The sequence below is a fragment of the Protomyctophum parallelum genome (assembly GCF_964188405.1).
Source record: "Protomyctophum parallelum genome assembly, chromosome: 14".
Taxonomy (NCBI): domain Eukaryota; kingdom Metazoa; phylum Chordata; class Actinopteri; order Myctophiformes; family Myctophidae; genus Protomyctophum; species Protomyctophum parallelum.
The window spans coordinates 30,074,272-30,096,133 of NC_139709.1; the positions used below are offsets into that span (position 1 = coordinate 30,074,272).

Genomic DNA, 21,862 nt, shown 5'->3' on the forward strand with positions numbered 1-21,862 from the left:
CAGCTTCTTCCGTTTCGATGTTTACCATGAGTGACAATCAAAAAAGCCTTTTAGCCTTTTAACCCCCCACTTTCTTTCATTAATTTATCGTTTGCACTTTTGTGTCTTCAGCAGAACAGCAAGCAGGTGGTGATGAAATCGGACTCTCAGGCCAACAGAAGTTCTCCTCCTAAGGCTCTCAACCATAAACAACAGGGAAAGGTAGGGACACTTCCCACCTTGGCCAGCTGGCTCCACCAAGCACTCGTTATGCTTTCCCCCCCAACAGTTAAACCCTAACGTTCCTATCCCAAATTCGTCCTAAATTGCCTACAGTATGTACAAGGTAGATCGGCTACAAGGTAGAAATGGAATAATTAAAAACACCAACCTCTGCAGCCCAAATACCTTAATAATACTCGGTCATTCAATTGAGTGAATTGTTCATTCATGCTTTCACCTCAACTTTTCCTCATGATGTGATAATGATGCTTTTGTTTGTCTCCCTCCTGCCTCCCTCTCTCTCCAGCCCTCAGAAGAGGAGTATAGTAATGTGTGGCAGTCCCTGCAGAACTCTGGCCCTCCACACAAGCCTCCTACGCACTGGCACAACAATGTAAGTGTGCACTGACGCACAAAGACACCAGGCATTAGTGTTGTTTTTGACAGCAGATTTTGTTTTAGTCATAGTCTTTTTAGTCACATTTTAGTCACCTGGAATGTTTTAGTGTTAGTCCAGTTTTAGTCACCTAAATATCATAAGATTTTAGTCGACTAAATCAACTGTAGATTTAGATTAAAATGTATTCTGGCAAGCCTTGACAGTGTCGTAATGGCTGATTTTACACTTGCTGTATTTGCTTTCTGTATTTTATACACGCTGCGACGCGTTGTGGCCTTGTAGATCTGCTATTTTCAGCATGCAACCAAGCATAAAATGACTTGTTCTACTTGATCTCTTCTCCACTAGTCCCTCACTAACATTTTAGTCTACTTTTTATTTGTTGATGAAATTGTCAATATAGTTTAGTCATCATGGCTTAGTTTTTTTTGGGGGGGGGGGGGGGGGGGGGGGGGTTTCAGTGTAAAACGGTAGTCGACAAACATTTTTCGTCATAGTTTTAGTTAACGAAATCAACAGTATGGCAGGCATGTCTATTGTCTAATATCAGCCATGGTTGGATCGGCTCGCTTTCTGACCTTTTCTTATTGTTTTTTCTTTCCCAACAGGGCAAGAACCAACACGTAACCCCCAACAAATCTGTGAGTGTGAGTACACACACACACACACACACACACACACACACACACACACACACACACACACACACACACACACACACAGTTTTCCTCCCCAAGAGTGCAATTCCAAGGTTTCCAGCTTCTAATTAAATAGTTCACAGGTATATAGATGAAGTCACCTAAATGTGAAACGATTTACCCCTCAACATGAAGGTAGAGTGAGCTAAACAGCATGTGCTTTTAACATGCTGTGTTTCTGTTGACAAGCGCTTCTAACTCTGTGCTATTCAATGGTAGCAAACAATGTACATATAGTCTTGCTAAAAGCACAATTGAACCCTAAAACAAAGTTGCCAATATCATTAATCTTAGTTGGCTTGTTGTGAGCTGACGTAAAATGATTGTGGTAGTCGGGCACAAGAATATCATCTCGTATCAATATTGTATCACCCTGCATCAATTCATTTCTTTTAATGTTGGGTAACATTTAATATTTGAAGAATCGATATGATATGGTATTATTTTATTGAAGTTTTTGATTTGTTGTGTTTACAAAGTACAGGTCCTTGCAGACTGTATGCGTTTTTCAGAAAAACACAGCCAAAAATCCTAAAAACGCAGCAGTGTGCAGACAGCTTCAGTCCAGTATCTAGAGAACTTTGGTGAACACTAAATAGATTTTGTGAAATTAACTTGGGTACCGTACACACTTAATCATGATCACAATTATAGATCTGCTATCTTTGGTGTGCAACACCAGCGCACAACTAAGTATGAATCTGTAGGCTTATGTGTAAGTAGGTGTGTGTGTGTTTTTCTTTTTTTTTGCGTGTTATGTGTGTAGTTAGAAGCAAATCTGTGCTATCTTTCAGGTCCCATCCAGCGGCATCAGGCTGTTGAAAAGAAGCGATGACGTATCCTCCATTTTCCCTTCCCAAAACACACCCAACAAGGTAGGTACACGCGCACACATGCACACACACACACCACACTGCAAACTCTTTTGCTTCTGCATTTACCATCAGGCTCAACTTTATTGCTGCATCACAGGTTTACAGCTGCAAAATGTGTGTAATTATGTTTGGTGAAAGCTTGATTGTTCATAGTTTTCAGGAATGGAGGTGGTGGCGGGGTACAGAGAGAGAGGAAGAGCAAAGAGACAAAACACAAGAAAAAAACGGTTCAAAATAAACGGGAACCTCTTGAGCCCCATTGCCCCCGCCGGCAGGTGGCTGTCCACCTCTGAACAGCGCTCAGCGGGTCAATGGAGACCCAATTGGTCTCCGGTTCCAACTCTGATGTTGCGGATTTTCCCCCTGGACCCCCCTGGGGTTTAAGAAAAATCAATGATTATGAAATATCAGAACTGCAGTGCCAACGAGGCACTGCTCCATGATAGTGTTGCTGGGATTTTCCCAGCAGCGTATTTTATTGTGTATTACTATTATTAGATTTTTATTATATTGAATACTTTATTAACACAGGAAAGTACAGTTCAACACAAGGCTCTGATTAGAGGATTTAAAGGGCCACTTCACACCTTTTGCATCCATATCTTAATGTTTGGGAGACACTAAACACTTTCCTGGGGCTTTTATGTGGGTAATATGTGTTTTTAGATATTTTAGTATTTCAAAGTGCCTGTGATGTCATAGACACTGGTCTCACTTCCTTCCTGGACTACAGTAAGACAGCCCTCCCCCTATCCACAAGGTGGGGCGAGTGCAGCAAAGCATTATGGTCATTGTAGTAATCCAGCACTTAGACCAGTGTCCATGACACCACAGACACTTTTGAAATACTAAAATATCTAAAAACACATATTACCCCCAGGAAAGTGTTTCTTGTCTCCCAAACATCATTGAAATGAGCTCTGGCTGCAAAAGGGGTGAAGTGGCCCAAGAAAGTCTGACTTGTTTCCATTGGCGTCCTTCATATTCAATTCATGGGGATGGGTGGGGAAGAGGTTGGTGTGGCGGCTGGTGGCCAGCCAGCCTAATCCCATTTTGGGCGTGAACCCCTTTTGGTGTTTTAAACATTATGTTATAATTTAGCTATTGAAAAATAGCAGATCTACAAGCTCATAGCGCGCCACCGAGTGGCGCGCTACGAGCTTGTAGGTCTGCTATTTTTGAAAAATCGTGAAAATATTTATTTCAGAAAACTGGAGGATTTCGAATATCTTTTTTTTTTTAATTTTGAGGTCAGGCCTAAATGGGTTAACGCAGACATTCTGTGTGAACAGTGGAAGATCTGCTTTTTCCACTCTGCTTTTCCATCACCTTTTTTCTTCTTTCTTCTCATTCCCCCAGCCTTCTTCTTCTTCCTCTGAGTTTGACGTGCTCATCGCCAGTCTCAACATCTCCAAGGACAGCCAGCAGAGCCCAGCCCCTCCCCCTCCCCCTTCTCCACAGGAGTCAACTAGTCAAGATGGCCCGCTGTCTCCACAGTCCTTTGCAATGGTGAGCAGAGTGACCAAGTTAGCAGCCATGTTCCAGCGACCAGTGCACGAGTCAGCGATTTTAGTAGCCATTTTTGTTGTTTGAAAGTTTGTAATGATGCATGTTAAACGGGTATGACATAGTAGTGTAACTGTGAATTGTTGTTCCCCCCTGCCACAGAAAGGGACCATGGTGTTGAAGGAGATGTTAAAGATCGACAGCTCTGGGACGGGAAGTCCTTCCTTCCAGGACCCAGCCGTTGTCAGCGTCTCTGGAGGCCAACAGAACAGGAGAAGATCTGCTAAGAAATTAGGTAAGTAGTAATGCCTGATTTATTCTTGGAGCTCCAAAGCGTTGTACACTGAACAAATGGCAGATCTGCAAGCTTTCAGTTATTTTCGGTGTAGCAACACCAGTACACAACTGGTTCTTTTTTCCTTTTCCTGAAAAGTAAAGGTTTTGGGTCATGCAAGGTTTCCACCTGACGCGGGGATGATGGAGCTATTGGTTTCTATTTTCAGATGGGAAAACCAAAATGGCAGTAGAAACAACAGTACTACTAATGAATACTCCAGTGGTTTCATTGGCTGTCTTGTCTTCCAGCTTGTCACTTGTGTTCATTTGTATTCCCAGGTCTAGGTTGCTACTTGCTAGACCTCATTTATTTGATTGATTTGGGGTTTCTTGTCTGACTCTTGCGTCCTAAATAAAATCACACCCGTGTGAAGTGAGGGCTGCTCTTATCATCATACATTATCTCATTCCGGCCTGCTTGCCACTCACAAAAAATGGCCTTTCATTTTCAGTGGCATTTAATGTTTGTGTGTACACACCCTCAAAGCTGGACATAGGAGGGGCTAGTGCCGCACTTGCGGCCACTTTCTTGTTTTTTCAAGATTACCTCTTCACCCGTGGACCTAGCCTGGCTCCAGCCCTGAATCTCTAGCCACGCCCATTAAGAAAATATGTTCTGGCGATTCAGGTCTGGAGTCTCTCCCGACGACGGTGTCAGCGACATTCGGAAATCCGAACGTAGCCAAGTAGTAAGCTGATTTACACGAGAGGTTTTATAAACATCATCATCCGACATATTTTACCGCTTTTGTTTACATACTAGTAGCGCTCGTTGGCTGTGTTTGTTTGGTTAGCAAACAGGTTAGACTGCCGCTTTGACGACACCCATCCCATAGACTGCTGCCGTGGGGAGGGCTTTCAGTCTATAATGGAAGTGAAACGAAATTAAAATTCAGACTAGTGTCAGGCTTTTTCACTTAATTTGTATTGATGAAAAGACAGACAGACAACAAAAAAAGACAATACGAAAAAAGAAAAAGGAGAAAAACAAAAACAAGGCTGCATTATTCATATTACAAGACACATTCATTGAAATCCTCATACATTATCGCTTTTTATAGAACTTATCCTCTTGTAGTCTAAGTATGAATGTTAGTTTTTCCATAACGTACAGTTCCTCAGTAATGTCCATCCAATGTTCTTTCGTTGGTGGGTCCTGTTGGTACCAGGGTCGTGTGATCGCTTTCTTACTTGTTGCTAAGAGGATCTTGATTAAATATTTATCATGTATTAGAAACTCTTCAGGGATATATCCCAGCAATAAAAAGGAACAAGTCCGAGGTATCTTAAAACACAGAATGGTCTCCAAGGTGGAGTGGATATCCTGCCAGTATTTATGAACATTTCCAACATTTAGGCGCATGGTCCTTGATTTAAACCAGCGATATTCCCCCGACCCCCCCCCCCCACTACCGTAGCATAGAACTGCTTTCCCTTTTAAAGACTAATATACCGCTGCTATTTCTCGGTGTACTCAAAACACTTGATGTTTTGTTTGTTTTCCTCTGTGCAGCGGCGAAGATGAACTCTCCGCAGGGCGAGCAGGTGGTGTTGCCCCCTCCTCCGCAAGCGGTGGCCCCTGTGAACCCCCCCGTTAACCCCATGATGCCCAGTGTGTCGTCGGAGCTGGCGCGCATCTGTGTAGGGCTGGGCATGGCCCCGCCCGACTTCACCTACCTACACAACGGCAGACAGGTAAACACGCCAGTGGTGGAAAATGGACTCAACAGAGATGGTGGCACCTTTTGTTCAACTTTGAACCTTGTGCACAGGTGTTTCATTATTGCCCTAACACATTATCAAGGCATGCAGCATTCATTCATTATTGCAACTTTTTGTGTGTGTTTTCGAGGCATATCCAGCACTTCATGGCTTACATGGGGTGCTGGATTTCTCTCAGGGAAGGTCTTTGTTACTATCTCTCCCCAATGAAAGTTATGAGCCCAAGTTTAAAACTTGTCCTGCCTCTCTCTACAGGGACTGGTTATATGCCAGGTTAAGCTGTCCAGCGGTCTGATGGTCCATGGTCCACAGTGCCCATCAGAAAATGATGCCAAGGAGAAAGCTGCTCTCTTTGCCCTCCAAAGACTGGTACTGTGTGTGTGTGTGTGTGTGTGTGTGTGTGTGTGTGTGTGTGCGTGTGCGTCTGAGACAGTAACATAGTATACATGTATATTCCAGTACATATTTAGTGGTGGAGATTCCCTCCCACTGCTCTATTCTGTCCAACTGTTTGATGGTTCTAACCACATAACCTGCTGTGTGTGTAGAACTCGGTGGGGTCAGGCTTCTCCCTCCCTCCTCCTCTCTTCCCTGGCATGGGACAGATAAGGCCACCCCACATGGGGCCGATGCCCCCCGTCTTCAACCAATCAGGTGCGTTTGTCATGTATATAACGGGGCGCATACGTTTGTTAGACATACCAACAGTCCCAACAGTTCATGAGTCCGACAACACCGTCGCTCCCGACATGCACTGCCGGTTACAAATCACCCGTGGCCGGTTACAAATCACCCATGGCTTCAGCATGGAGTTAGGGTTAGGTTAGGGTTTGGGGTAGGGTGTCGGACTCGTGACTGTAGGACTGTTGGTATGTATAAAACTCTCACATGGGCCAATAGTACTGCAGGTATGCCTACCCTTATTCTGATGTCATGTCGTGCCCCCTCTCTTCCCCCCAGGAGGACTGTTGCTGCCTCCTCAGAGTTACGGCCCTGGCCCTCTGTGGGGCATGGCGCTGCCCCCTCACCACCAGGGCCAGCCATACTATGGAGGAGGGGTGGGCACCTTCCCTGGCGCTGCCCGCTCCCAAGCGCCGACGCCGACGTTGCCCATTGGCTCACACAACCAGTTTGTTCCCTTACAGGTAATGACGGGGCAGACATACATTTTAGTTAGATTTCCCACTAGAATTGCATTGGCGATACCTTTAGTGGAAAAAGTACTCAATTGTTTTACTTACATTAAAAGTATCAATACTGCAACGTAGAACTACTCCGGAATTCAAAATGTACTTAAAGTACCAAAAGTAGAAAGTACTCATTATGCAGAATGTCTCATTTCAAGTTTTCAAATGTATAAAAAAATCTTTTGAAAGTAGCAGATCTCCAAGATCACAATGCGAGGCGATGCGGCGCATTGTGAGCTTGTAGATGGGCTATTTTCAAATGGCCTAAATTATAGGGATGATGTGGTTACTGTAAGTATTCCAAATCTTCAAAGTAACTAGTAAATAAAGTTTTCAAATAAATGTAGTCGAGTAAAAGTACAATATTTGCCTCTGAGATGTAGTGGAGTAGAAGTAAAAGCACTGGAATTTGGTAATACTCAAGTAAAGTACGAATACCTCAAAATTGTACTTAAGGTGACCAAGAAGAGGGTGTCGGCAGCCAAGAAGACCCAGGAAACCAGAGAGTTCTACAGCGCTGCCCACACCGTGGCCAGGAACCAGTCGCACCAATACACCCAGAACCAGCACCCCGGCCAATCGCACGCTCAGAGTCAACAGCTTGGCCAACCACAGAGCAGCAATTTCGATCAGCCCCTTCCGTCCAAACCCAGTCCTTCTGAGCCCGTCGCCACGACAACTAATCCTCAAACCCCTCCCCCGCGACAGAACACCCCAGGAACAGGCCACACCCCTAGCTCCGCCTCCAAAAGGAAGCACAGAAAGTTGGCGGTCAACTTTGAGGCAGCTAAAGTCACCGAGTGACGAGCCATCTCGCGTTGAGGGAATATTTATATGCTCGTTTGGTAGTTTGGGAAGTTTTTAACGTGTGCCACTCCCGAGTTTCACACTCTGCGACTTTATCACTGTCAAACGGTATGCATCGTTGCTGTCTGTCTTTTTCTTTAAGAATGTCCCAGTATACATGGACGTTCATTATACAGCGTCGGAAGCATCAAAGTGCTTTTGACAGCCATAAACTTACTGATCTCTTCTTCTGGTAAGTTGCCTTCATGAGCCCATCTGCCTTCACTTGGTCATGACGATGCATTGTGAGCTTGTAGATCCGATATTTTCCGTGTGCGACACCAGCACGCAGCTAACCATATAAATCAGGATTTAGCAGCCTGTTCCGGACCTCATCCTCAGCATTTCTTTGCACCCTCTCGTTGCAGTGTGGTGGATGGATTCCCCCTAATTATTAGCTCTCATGAAGAACAGGATCTCTCGTTTATGCTTTAACATTTACACGATTACGCATGCTTACTACTTTGTTTCTAAAACAACGTTCATCCAGCTCCAATCTCCATAATGTCCAGTGACGAGGGGAAGTTAAAAATAAATGGTCAGCCGAGTAGATTTCCCACGGGGCAGTTATTTTCAAAGGTTGTCTTAAAGTGCATAAAGCCTTCTCCGTTCACTATGCATTTTAATGAGCATTATTTGTAATTTACCAAATGGCTGAAGAGAGGTTAACAACCATATTTATACAGGGACATGGATCTAAATGATTTGCATTCGGCTTCTTTTCATCGTCAGTCCTTCATGGAAAGTCTGATCTATTTTCTGTTCCTGTGTCAATGCAACATGTCCTTGGGCAAATGATTTATGTGGGCAATTTAGAAAGATGACCTGATCAAAGTTTTTCAATGAGCAGTTTTTTTTTTTTTTCCCCTTACAGCATTTATGACGGTCCCAACACTGCACATTTATTAGCTAGTTTTGAATTGTCCTGTTAATCAGCTCAGTGATAGACTGAGACCGCAGTTGTTCCTTACAGCGCCATGAAGGGTTGTCATGGCAACACAGACCCTGTCTGTTGATGGTCTTCCAATCTTGCATTAGCCAGGGATGTCATGAAGCAAAAATTAAACCCTTGCCTGGGGGGGGGGGAGGGGGGGGAAGAGATTGTATACTTTTTTTCTTTCTTTTGACAACCGCTCAAATATGGTTCTCAGGGATGTCTAGTAGTAGCTGTGGTAGAAATTGACCCATCATAGTATCGTAACACTGATACTGCATACTTGCACTGCATAGTGCATACGTAAACAAAAAGAGAGAGAGAGAGACAGAAAAACCTATTTAACAAATATTTGACAGAATTAATTAAGATTTTAACATCTTAACAGCTTAAACATTTGGTTGCCTTCATTTTGGAAGCCACAATATGTTTTTTATACTTTTTTTTTTAATGGGCATAGCAAGAAAATGTTTATTTTACACAAATCCAAAGTTTGGAAGCAGATCACAAAAATGATTGCACCAGGCAAGACACCCAAGGCAAGCACACAGCCGATGTCCACCAGTATGTGACCAGGATGCTATATTACGTTAACACAAGCCATAGCAGAAGGGTCAACTTCTGATTTTCTATTATCAGTTTGGGTTTGATCCAGATAAAAATGCTCATACTGCTAGAATGTGGACCCCCCCCCCCCTAAAAAAAAAGATGTACAGATCTTGCATTAGTTAATTATTTTATGTAAGCCAGGTGGATGAATTTGGTAATTGCAGCAGGTGTGCTCTATTGACTCAGTGGTAAAAGTTTCAACAATTCGGTACACGAAAAGTGATAAACGTATAAAGACACAAAGAAAAGGCCAGCCAATAATAAACCAACTAAAGGTATATGTAGAAAATCTGTTTCACTGGGCAACAAAACACAAAACATTCTGTACATCTAGACATTCTCTTGGCACGCATGCATTCAAGACCTGATTTAAATTGTAGAATATTTTAACCCCTGCCCCCCCATTCTTGCTGCTGGTGGTGGTGATAATCCAGTGATGTAAGCAGTTGTAGAGACCCAACTGCATCCACTGTGCCCTCAGATTGAGGGGGTTTTGTTTTATGTGTGGGGGGAGGGGGCATGGTGTCTCGGCCCACCACCGACCCTGGGACTGGAGTCTATAAGGGGTTCTGGTGCAATAAGGGGAAGTTTTAACTTGTGATTTAAAGCACACCTGTTGTACCTGTTGTATTTTTGAAACATTTAAGGCATTAAATCGAAACATCATGGCTGATTCCCTGTTTTGATGCAGCAATGGGCTGTACATATACATTTAATAAAATTAATCTTTTGTTATCACATGTTGACATTATGGATGTTTTGTTTTTGTCAACTCTCCAGTCGTGATATATGTCCCCACTAGAGCGAGAACTGTTTCCGTTTGCCAACTTTGCTTTAGTTTTTATTCTGACATTCTTGTATTTTTGCCATTTTAATGTGAAGCTCTTTGGGCTGCATTTTTATGTATGAAAGGTGCTATGCAAATAGTTATTCAAATGTATCCTGACTTGCCAAAATTAAAATGTGTTTCATAACTGTCTTACTGTAAATGTTCTTATGCATCCTAATAACTTTCTGAAATACAGGTGGACTAGTCTATACATGTATGGGTCTACTTTTCAAGCTAGACAACTGAACTGAATGCTACGTTAAATGTAGAATGTATGGCAGAAGCATTTGAAAGCTGTGAGCCAAGAGTGACTCCGAGCTGTACAGAAACAGACAGACAGGCTGGTAGTTCTACACCTGCCAAGATAATGATAAAAAGGTGAGTATGTGAATACCGATGATAGGCCTACAAATTATATTTCAGGACATTGTTTAGTAAATTACATTGTTTCGGTACTTTGGTGTTTACACTTAAGCTACTTCATCTAGTGTAAACTCTAAACAACTATCCTCTCTCTCTCAAGTCAATGCAATTTAAATAAAGGTGAAGTCAAACGAATGCGAGTCGGAAAACGGGAGAGTTCTCCGGTTAACCTGCCATGCTGCCAAACGGGTGTTTCAATTTGTCTGAACCATGGTCTGAAGTTGAACAGTCTGTGACTGTCATAGAACTAATTCATTTGTCTGCAACACCTGTTTGGTCCTATGTAGGACTACATTTGAAACTCATGTGGAAGGAGAAATGTGTTCTCCTCAACCAGTTATATGGCCACCAGATGGCAGCACAGCATCATTACTGATAAGCTTGGACTGACTTGACTTCTCCAACTTGTTTGTGGATGGAGGAGCATGTGAATGATCATGTGTGTCTTGGAGAGGAGCTTGAACTGAAAAGACCAACAGACATTCAAGTCCGGTATGTATTCATATACAATAAAACAAGGACACCGTTTTGCCCCTTTGAAAGCAAATTTTACCGAACTGTCTTTTAAACTAGTTCGCAAGTCGCTAACTTGAAAGAATTGCATGATGAAATCACGTGAAACTATTATTTTATTCCATCTATGGGCAATGTAAGTGAGTTCGTCGTGAGCTACTGAATTGATCTTGGCTATGAAGTGTAGCATTAATAATTGGACCAAGACCGATGTCTTTTATCGAGTCTAATGACATTTTGTAGGCTATCTCTTGTTAGAATCGATAAAGAAGTGTATCAATCTTGGTCCTTCTACTGTACCCTTTCTATTTGCACGCAGGAGCACTGCACTATCAGATAAGACTAATACACTATAGCCTTGGGATCAAGTCTGTATGACTGTATCATGGTCTATATTTTATAATCTGACTTTTACTTTCGTATATGTCATAGAATAGTCTGAGGGTGAGGGCAATATAAGAGTCAAAGTAACACAAAAAGCTGTTTAGATTTAATTTGATTATTTTAAAGCAGACTACGACTAATTTATATCATTCTGATCTTGATCTGATTTTCAATTAATTATTCATTTTGAATTTCAATACGTTTACATGTTGAAGAAAGTTTTGTACAGAATTATAGTGTCTTTGTTGTCAATGTTTCCATTACAGACTGTATATCTATTGTTTTCATCCATTGTCAATTCAAGGCTCAGTTATGTCCCTGGTGTTGTGTGTATTTCCTTTGATGTCATATACTGCACTGAGGGGGATGTGGGTGTGTGCTTTAGTTTTACAGTAAAACGTGGTTCTCATTTGTCTTTAACATCCAATGTGTCCTTAACAGATTTTTTCCCCTGTGTTTGTGTGTGTGTGTGTGTGTGTGTGTGTGTGTGTGTGTGTGTGACTGTGTCCTGTGATGCCTTCCCATGCTATGAACACCTCAACACTACCCATAATGCAGTGTGGGAAAGGAAACACCCTTTTGTTTACCTGAACAAGAACAGACGGAAACTGCTAGGCTGATGTCAGTCAGGAGGGAGGTGTAACTAGCAGCACAAGAGACTCTGGAAGGAAAGTGTTAATTTTTTGTTTATTTTATTTGTATTTTTGTCTAATTGTAGTGTTTAAATCTTGGTTATCGTTTCCGTTTCAACCAAGGTAGGGCTTTGATGAGTTCCTTCGTAGGTACACAGCAGTTTAACAAGGTTTGCTCCCTATACCTTTTGTGCATTTAGGTACTGTACACAAGGTAGGTGAAAGTGAGAAGGGCGGTCTTAGAGGAAGGAGTAGGAGGGGTTCCAGAGCACTCCTTTTTAGGGAAGCTCATTAGTCCTTATATGGTAGTTACAGGGTCACATGGAACAAGAGTTGTAGCAGGGCCCAGAGGTAGGCGAAAGTAGGGCGAGAGACACGATGAGACAAGAGACAGAGAGAGAGAGAACACAAGGCAAGGACAATATATACCCTGGACTTTGGACTGCCTTTTGAGTGGAAGGAGAGGAGTCGGTTCAACCTGCGTTTAGAGCCTTAAGAGAGAACTTTGGAGCACACCTTTTTTGTGCACACACAGATAGACACTGAATGGACTGAATATGTGTCATTTACCCATGTTTTCAAAGTGGCTGCGAGAGTGAGTCTGAGCACTGTGCTCACTCACTCGGGTCATAGGCGGCCGAGCCTGGCCCCCCATGTGACTGGACCCCTGTCTCTGGACACTCTTGTTTCCTGTGGAACTGAGGGCTCGACAGGGCTGGTCACATTTTGTCTCCAGGGAGCTCGTCAACAGTGACTTGCCATATAGCGGCTCTTGTGAGAAAAGAGACACACTTCAAGATGCCCACCAACTTCACTGTGGTGCCCGTGGAAGATGGCGCGGCCGCCGGCAGCTCCGGGAGGGCCAGTCTGGGTAGTGTCTTCAGGGACGTGGAAGAGGAGGAGCCATCACCTGTCTCTGGTAGGAATCCCTGCTGAATTAAATATCCCCTCTTTGTTTGTTGACATGTTTGCATGCTCCACTTGAATATATTACATTATACAAACATTTAGAGCAAGCATTGCTTCAGACAGACTGAGGCATGTTATAGCAGGTGCCTGCATAACAATGTGTGTCATTCCAACCAGCTACAACTTGCATGACCGCTTGAATTATTGTGTTGTGACTCCTCGGAGGAGGGACTGAGTGTGCCGTCTGTTGTCTTTCGCTTTTTCTCACATTAGTGAGTTCTGGAGAGAGTTTCTATCTGCCCTATATGGCTGATGGTTAGGTTATTGATTGATTGATTGATTGATAATTGTATTCACTTCACAGTTTGTAGAATGGGTAACGGTTCAAAAGAAAAGAACAGGGCAATACAGAAACTGCTACTGTGAGGATATAACCAGGAAAATACTTGTTTACATCAGGGTCCTTCATTTTCAATTCAGAACATTTAAAGACGTACAAATATACACTTCTATGAAAAAAAGGAAATCATCGTATATATAGTTAAAGACCCCCAGGAACGCATGCGCCCAGGGGGCCGGCCGGCCCGATTTCAGCGAGCCTTCCCGTGTCCCATATGGTCGAGAAGTGACAGAGTTACCGTGTTGCAGCTTTCCGTGCTCGGACAGACAGACACAGGGAAACCGGGACAGACATAGGGACACACATAGCTGTGTAATGGAGCAGAGGCACCGCTGAAAAAGGGGGGGAAAACGTGTACATTATGGAAAAATAGGGGGGGCTTTAACTTTTTTACAGGTGCCAGTTCCGAATTGCACCCGCCCGTAAGTGCCCGTAAGGGTTTTGAAGGAGTCTAGGAATTCACATGTCTTAATGGCTGTTGGTAGGGCGTTCCACATTTAGTAGCATAGGCAAAATAATTAATTTAACCCCTTGTTTGAGCCGAATCTGGGTTGCTCATGGTTTGTTGAACTCCCTCATATACAATCATAAGATACAAGTTGTGTTATCAACCTGGGTCAGCCTACTGCTGCTTAGAGTATTGTCATAGTTAAAAATGCACGCCTCTGGTTAAAAATATGTATTGATTTGTTTAAGAAAAGCAATTATTATAGGGGGCACGGTGGCACAGTCGGTAGTGCTGTCGCCTCACAGCTAGAAGGTCCTGGGGTGCTGGTGGCGTGTTCTCTCCTCCGTGTCATCAGGGCCCATAGCCCATACCCGAGGCGGGGTTGGCGAAAGGGCCTTTCTGTGTCGAGTTTGCATGTTCTCCCCGTGTCCCCTAGGGTAGGTACCCTGACCCTCACAAAAAACATGCAGTAATCCTGGTCTCTAAACTGCCTGATGGAGGGGAAAGGAACTGGTTGGAATAACGTGTTCCTTCCACGTGCTACGTCCAACCAGGGAAACTCCCCCCTGTCAGGTGTAAAGGAGCAACTTGGACTCCTCATGCATGAAGGAAACATTAGTTCAAGTCCGTTGCTCTCCCCTTGTCCCCCATATATGGGGACCAGGTTGGCGGAGGGTGTGTAGAGCCCAGGATCACATTCGATAATTTACACAGGGGTGACAAAAGGGTTACAAAATCGTGGGATAAAAAATGAAAGAAGAAAAACGATTATTTGTCATTATTTTGAAAGGGAAATTGATAAAGTGTGTAATGTATATGAAAAGAAAATACTTGAGAAAACAAGCCAGCTTCCTGTGTTCCTGAAAAGCGGATGAATGAGATAGACTTGAGGGGTTTCCACCAGGATGCTGTAATTCATCGGTTTTTTGCCTTAATGACAAATACATCTTTAAAAAAAGAAAGTGATTGATATGATATGATGTAGTACTTTATTGTCAGTTCACATTGAAATTTGTCTTGCGACCCAGCAGCCATGTATGGACAAACACATTTGACACGGCACAAAGAACAGAACAATATGACATACATTAAGACATTGAGACAAGAGCAATGTTCACCACTCAGCTGAGCTTACCCCTGGCTACAACTCCTGATTAAGCCTCAAAGTCGATTGGTGGGCAAAGGACCTCTTTAGTCGAAGACTAGAGTCACTGAAGTTGAAGAATGCCAAATATCCAACGTTGATATTTGAGGCATAAGGACAGTGAATACATCCTGCCTGTAATGAGTTATAGGCCTATAATTTGTGGTTGGTTGTCTTGGTCCGCGTTCATCTGCGTGTCCATGTGGCTGATGGGTATATGAGGCGGCAGGTGACACAATATGAGTGATCTTTTGGTTTCTGCCGATCTACGACAATGATGTAGAGACCACTGTTTCCCAAGCAGTGGGTCGGGACCCATTTGTGGGTCGCTGATATATATTTGTGGGTCCCTTAGTTTTTTCCCCCCTACCTTTTTAGTTTTTTAATTATTATTATTAGCAATGAGATTTTGTAAAAACTGTTGTGTTTATGCTAGTTGTTTTCCTTCTGGTCCCAGTCAGAAAAATCTACAAGCTTACAGAGCTTGTAGATCTGCTATTTTCACTAAGTTGGGTCCTGGGGGAATGTCTAATTTCTCTTTTGGGTCACGGGCTAAAAGGTTTGGGAAGCACTGATGTAGACAACACCACTTCCTGCCCCCACTACCACACACACCACACACCACGCACGCACACACACACCTCAGGACAGGAAGCATTTTATGTTGGGTTGTGTTCTTTTGTGCTCTGATTTGCACTCTGTTTGACCTGTTTCTATACAGGAGTAGCTGATTAAAAGGAATCTACCATTCTGATCAATGGACACCATTCTCTTCTCTTCTCTTCTCTTCTCTTCTCTTCTCTTCTCTTCTCTTCTCTTCTCTTCTCTTCGTCAAGTATTAACAGGCAGTAAATCAGTAGTAGATACTTATAATGTTTAGTGGTCTGTTGACACAGAAATGCATTTATAGCCTGTTGGAATGTTACAGGGCAGAATCCAGGCTCCAGCAAATGTGGAAGTATTTGCATTTAACTATTACAGCTATCTCTTGCGCCTCCCCTTATTACCCCTTATCAATAAACGTATTTGCCATTTTTGAGGGCCCCTCCTATGCCCATGCTTTCCGGGTTTGTGTAAACACAAAAGTGAGCACGGAAAAGGACGTCAGGATGTCAGACATTGCGCAATACAATACTTGGACCTCTTAAGCTACGCCGGTGGCTGTTGTATGATAATAAGACGATAAGACTGATTTTGGCTTTTTGACTCAAAGGCTTTCAGCTTTCAGGAAGATGCCGGGAATACAGCAGGAAGACATATTTGCAAATTATAATATATTATTATTATTTGCATATATAGGGCAGAAAAGTGAGGAGGCAAATTGTGATTGGCCAGAATGAGATAATGTATGATGATAAGACCCTCACTTCACACGGGTGTGATTTTCTTACTATTTTAAAACATTTGAAAAAAGTTCAAATAGCTCATCTACAAGCTCACAACGTGTCGATGTAGATTGGCTATTGGCTTTAAAATGTTTTTAAATGGTAAAAAATCACACCCGTGTGAAGTAAGTGGTGCAACTCCGTGTGGGGGTCCCCGGGGGGGGGAGTTCCAGACCCACATGAAAGCACCCAGGGTGCCGGCCCGATTCCGGCGAGCCACCCCGCGTCCGAAATGGTTGAGAAATGACAGAGTTACCGTGTGGGGGTCCCTCTACTGTACCCTCCACTGTACTGTACTGTACTGGCACACCCGAAATCACCTTATAAACAGTTAATATGTGTGTGTGTGTGTGTGTGTGTGTGTGTTTGTGTGTGTGTTAGGTTGCGCACAGGTGGTGAAAAACAACCATGCTGTTTTCGTGCTCATACCCAGCCACCCACACAGCCACCCACCCACACACACACACACATAGTCACTTAAGGAAGTGGTTGCACCACTTAAAAATGGCAATTAAGTTTAGAGATAAGGCAGAAAAGAGTGCTGACCAGAATGTAGTAGTGCTGCTGTGTCATTTTTAGTAATGTTACCACTTTAGAATGGTGACAAAACAGTAACACCATTGATGCCATAACTGGCTGTACGTTTGGCTACAACAAATAGCCTTTAATACGGTCTATGCTCATAGCCCATGGAAGAGTGATGCATTGCTGCCTTGAAGTCTCACTTGTGCTGCACCCAGTACCTATACCAAACTAATTTGGCATTACAGCTTACGGCTTACAGGTGCTTTTAAACTCCACTATACGCCTTCCCAAATGTGTGTGACCACACGCACATTTTTGGGGAAAGCGTGCCAACACGCCCATGACCACACCTCTAGGCGCAAATACTGGTGTCTGCATAATGGATAGCGGGTGAAAGAATCTGCCTAACGATGATATGAACAGGTTTCTGAACTGCCCAAGAAAATTGGTATTTTATCATCAACATTAGTGATTATATGAAGATGGGTTGAAAAGTGGTGAAGTGGTCCTTTAACTAGAATCTATTTGATAGTTACTGGGGGCTGTACAGAGTGCAAAAGTACAAGTATGTTGGACTTTCCTCAGTGCAAATTGACTGTAAAGTCTCCCTTCACACTACCACAGTGAAGAAAGACAAAAACAGTACAGTAGCTTAACAGAAACGGTCTTACTCTTATCAGTTCTTTAACTGCTGTGTGCGATTGTTACTTTAGTTGGGACCAACTCACTGCAGATAAGGTGGGGGAAGTTAGTTGCCAATGTCATTTGGGTAGTAGAACACATGCTGATATGGCAAGATGCACTGTACCAGTACAGCCGTTTTCCAAAACACCCTCTCGACTCGGGTTTCAACGTGTTTCCACCTCTACAGTTTTCTGAAAAAGCTATGTTTCTATGTCAGTCGTTCTTCGATTTTTCTAAAATAGCAGACCTACAAGCTCGTAGCGCGCCACCGAGTGGCGCGCTATGAGCTTGTAGATCTGCTATTTTTCAATGGCTAAAGCATTACATAATGCTAACACCAAAAGGGGTTCCCGCCCAGAATGGGTTTTAACTGCCCACTCATGCCGTGCTGCTTCGCACCACGTTGTGAGCTTCATGTAGATCGGCTATTTTCACGATTCCTTAAATATTTGTTCTAATTTATGGGATTTCTCAGATTTTTTATTTTTATTTCTTCATGAAATTACTAATAACTAGAAAAAGTGCCCTTCTGGGCACAGGTCTCCACCAGGATTTCTTCCTCAGCCTAGTGGGGATATGCGTGCACAGTTTCATCGCAATCGGACGCTGCGTTGAGGAGTTGTGGCGATTTGTACAAAGCGGGCTACTCCTGAAAACTGTAGGAGCCAATCGTGGCCAATCAGGATGGAATATGAGAAATCAAACAAACCTGTGTTGATCACATGACTATGGAGATCATGTGTACCGATTTGCGTGAAATTTGGATAAAATCTGAAGGAGTAATAATAGAAAATGTGTTTTACATAATGTGGGCCTCCTGGTGGCGCTATAAAGAGCAGATGTGAAAAATTCCAGACAAAGGTTTTTCCTTGGCCTCTAGGGAGTTGGCATACAAAGTGATCCACATATTCGTGCAGTTAGAGGTAAAAACACTTTTCGGCCAGTTATAGCGCCACCTTGAGGCTGAGTTGAAATTGTTCATGTGGCATTTCGTCCTCGGCCTAGTGGGAATGTGCGTGCACAATTTCAAGGAAATCACGCGATGTGTTCATGATTTGCAGCATTTTGTTTGAAACTGAGCACTCCTGTGAACTTTGGAAGCCAATGTTAACCAATCAGGATGGAGTCTGAGAAATCTGAAAGACCGGTTTCGTTGAATGGCTGTAGAGAGACTGTACCAATTTGCGTGATGTTTGGACAAAATCTGTAGGTGTACTGTGCAAAAAGTTGTTTTGCACAAAGCGGCCTCCTGGTGGCGCTATAACAGGCCGTTCTGGAAAGTTTGGGGCAGAGGTTCATCGTTGGCATCCAGGGAGTGTGTGTGCAAAATTTGGCATCGACCGGGTTAACGGTGGCCGAGATTAGCTGCTAACGGACGGACACACACACACACACACACACGGACGGACGGACGGACACACGGACGGACGGAGTGCAAAACATACTCTCCCCACATGCCTTCGGCCTGGTGGAGACAATAAAAATAAAAATAAAAATTGAAAAGAAATTGAAATGATAATTCAAAAACAAGTGGCCCCATAACAATGTAAAGACATATAATATTATATATATATATATATATATATATATATATATATATATATATATATATATATATATTAATATACTGATATTATCAGTCTTGGGGGGGGCACAGTGGAACCAGCATGATACTGGCCAAACCCTGTGTAGACACTCTCCGAGCCTCGCATCGTTGAACTGTTAACCCACACACGGCAAGCAAAACCTTGGGGAGCCACGCCAGTTTGACTATTATTCACACAGCGGCCATCTTTCTATCACGTCATCATATTTGCGGAAATTACGGGGGTGGCATTTCATTAAAGGGCAATTTCACGACTGGAAGAAACTGCAATCACTCAATGCTAATAGTATTTGTACTGTAGTAGATAACAGTAGCACAATTTTAAATTTGCATTTGAAAACGAATTAAGTCTGTGTGTTTGACTAGGGTTTGTTGAATTCCTACCTTGTGGTTGGGAGACAGACACCCCATGTGGGCTGTCTTACTGAGAAAACATGTAGTCTAGGAAGGAAGTGAGACAACATTTTCATGACAAATTTTGGTCATGAACATGGCGTCATGACTAAAATATCTAGAAACACATTATTACACACATACAAACTACTACAGCCTGGCTTAGCAGTCCAGGCACCTTAACAACACACAATCTTGTATTGGGTGACACTAAATATTTTCAGATGGGGTGGGGGTCTGCGGCCAAATGCATATTAACCCATTTTGACCTGAGATCAGATTCTAAAAATGTCTTCGAAAAATGATGATGATGATATAGGGCGTATGTGCTGGGTGAGCAACTTTGTAATTGGCCGATTATTTAAAGGATTAAAGGGACATTTCACGGCTGGAAGAAACTGCAGTCACTCAATGTTAATAGTATTTCTAAACTGGCTATCCGACGGACTTGACAGCGGGCGCTGCACTCCCTGTGGGGGTGTGGAACGCATGTGTCGAATTTGAAGTCAGTGTGGCGAACAGGTTATGTGGATTTCAGACGTACGTACACGTGTATGTAGTTGTACACACGTGCACACAGAGACTTGGTGCATTAATAGATAGATGCACAATTGAAGCTCCATCGTACAAAATACAAATACTGCAGTTAATACTTTTCTTTAACATGTTGAGGGTAAAATGGCCTCAGACTTTAGATGTTTTTTGGATACCATGTGTTTCTTCTGCATAGGGCGGCCGCCATCGTTATGTGTCATATTTTGCTTTGCAGTTGCTACTGTGCATGCCATGTGCAACTATGTGTAAGGGAAGAGAGATGCAGAGATGGCTCTATCCTCTTTAGCTTAGTTAATTTTAACACTGGAAACACTATGGTTAAGTAGAAAAACTGCCCTCTCCAGATATTGTGTAGCTCTCAGTGGTGGAAAGTAACTAAGTACTGTACTTAAGTTTGGAGGTATTTGTACCTTACTTGAGTATTTCCAATTTCCAATACTTTTACTTCTACCCAGAGGCAAATATTGTATTTTTACTCCACTACATTTATTTGAAAACTTTAGTTACTAGTTACTTTGTAGATTTGGATTATTATTACAACATATACCGTACATTAACCACTGGATGGTTTCGAACTGGGAAGCAAGGTTGCCAGTTCAAACCCGGGCTCCCCCAGAGTTAGTGTCGAAGTGTCCTTGAGCAAGACACTGAACGCCTAATTGCTCCTGATGTGCTGGTTGGTGCCTTGCATGGTTTCCGCCGCCATCGGTGTATGTGAATGGGTGAATTGATGCACAATCTATGTAAAACGCCTTGGATAAAGGCACTATATAAAAAAATGCACCAGATATACAAGCTGACGATGCGTTGCATCACGACACATAGTGAGCTTGTAGATTGGCTATTTTAATTTTATTTAAACTTGAAATGGGACATTCTGCACAATGGGTTCTTTCTACTTTTGGTACTTTGGGTACATTTTTGGTTGTAGATTTTTACTTGTAACGGAGTGTTTCTATATTGCAGTATTGATACTTTTACTTAAGTAAAACATTTGAGTACTTGTTCCACCACTGGTAGCTCCTATGGGACAAGGACCAAAGAGATATACCTGCCAGACGAGTAGGATACAAAGGCTGAAAGGCTTGCATTTACATTCCAATGGGTGATTGAGGGTCACGCTCTACCACAACGGCCAATCAGCTGTCCACTAATAGTTCTTAGGTCTTGTTTTTGTCCTCTCTCTTTTCTCATTTTATGGATTTTGGCCAGGCCAGAAATGGATTTGGGCAGGCGGACGGACGCCTGCCCTCGCCTTATTATTGTAGATACGCCTCTGGACCAATCTGCATTCTCTGTAATAGCCAAGCTGGGTAAATACAAGGTAAATGATGAATGGCTTGAGAAAAGCCTAAGTGGTCAAAACATGTACCATAACTCTGTAATGTCCTGAAGGTTGGGTCTTACATTTAATTAGGTGTAAAAAAAAGTCTTAAATTGAACTTACCTGCCGAGTGCACTAAGTGCAGACACACCCCCTAATCCTTTGCTGCCTTGCAGCAGAAATCCCACAAGGGTTTTGTCTATTGTCAAATGCTGCCTTCTCGTGGCCAACATTAGTATTGCATTAGAATGTGTCATAATAAGCTTAGCAATACCTTGAATCTCCCATACTTAACCCATTGAGACCCGGAGGTCAATTCTACAAGTGTCTTCTTAGATGTTTTCTTTGGTATTATTTAATGATGTATTTTACCAGGCTGCTTAGCTATAACAAT

The 21,862-nt window shown here is 42.9% G+C and overlaps 2 protein-coding genes across 5 annotated transcripts in view; both read left to right on the forward strand.

Moving 5' to 3' along the window:
- xrn1 (5'-3' exoribonuclease 1) overlaps window positions 1-8,851 on the forward strand; it is a 38,371-nt gene extending 29,520 nt beyond the window's left edge. The window contains exons 31-41 of one of the 3 annotated variants that reach the window (XM_083782176.1): window positions 112-201; window positions 509-595; window positions 1,210-1,248; window positions 2,094-2,174; window positions 3,534-3,683; window positions 3,843-3,975; window positions 5,530-5,711; window positions 5,994-6,107; window positions 6,287-6,392; window positions 6,699-6,883; window positions 7,382-8,851. In XM_083782176.1, the coding sequence (XP_083638302.1) occupies window positions 112-201; window positions 509-595; window positions 1,210-1,248; window positions 2,094-2,174; window positions 3,534-3,683; window positions 3,843-3,975; window positions 5,530-5,711; window positions 5,994-6,107; window positions 6,287-6,392; window positions 6,699-6,883; window positions 7,382-7,729 (1,515 nt within the window). In that variant the 3' untranslated portion in view covers window positions 7,730-8,851. The remainder of the gene's footprint in view (window positions 1-111; window positions 202-508; window positions 596-1,209; window positions 1,249-2,093; window positions 2,175-3,533; window positions 3,684-3,842; window positions 3,976-5,529; window positions 5,712-5,993; window positions 6,108-6,286; window positions 6,393-6,698; window positions 6,884-7,381) is intronic. The other 2 variants (XM_083782178.1, XM_083782177.1) reach the window with 2 other exon arrangements.
- A 4,111-nt stretch (window positions 8,852-12,962) lies between these two features.
- The window catches only part of LOC310870929 (solute carrier family 12 member 7-like), a 52,242-nt gene continuing 43,342 nt past the window's right edge, over window positions 12,963-21,862 (forward strand). For both annotated transcript variants that reach the window (XM_083782307.1, XM_083782308.1), the window contains exon 1: window positions 12,963-13,014. The gene's annotated coding sequence lies outside the window, so the exon portion shown is untranslated. The remainder of the gene's footprint in view (window positions 13,015-21,862) is intronic.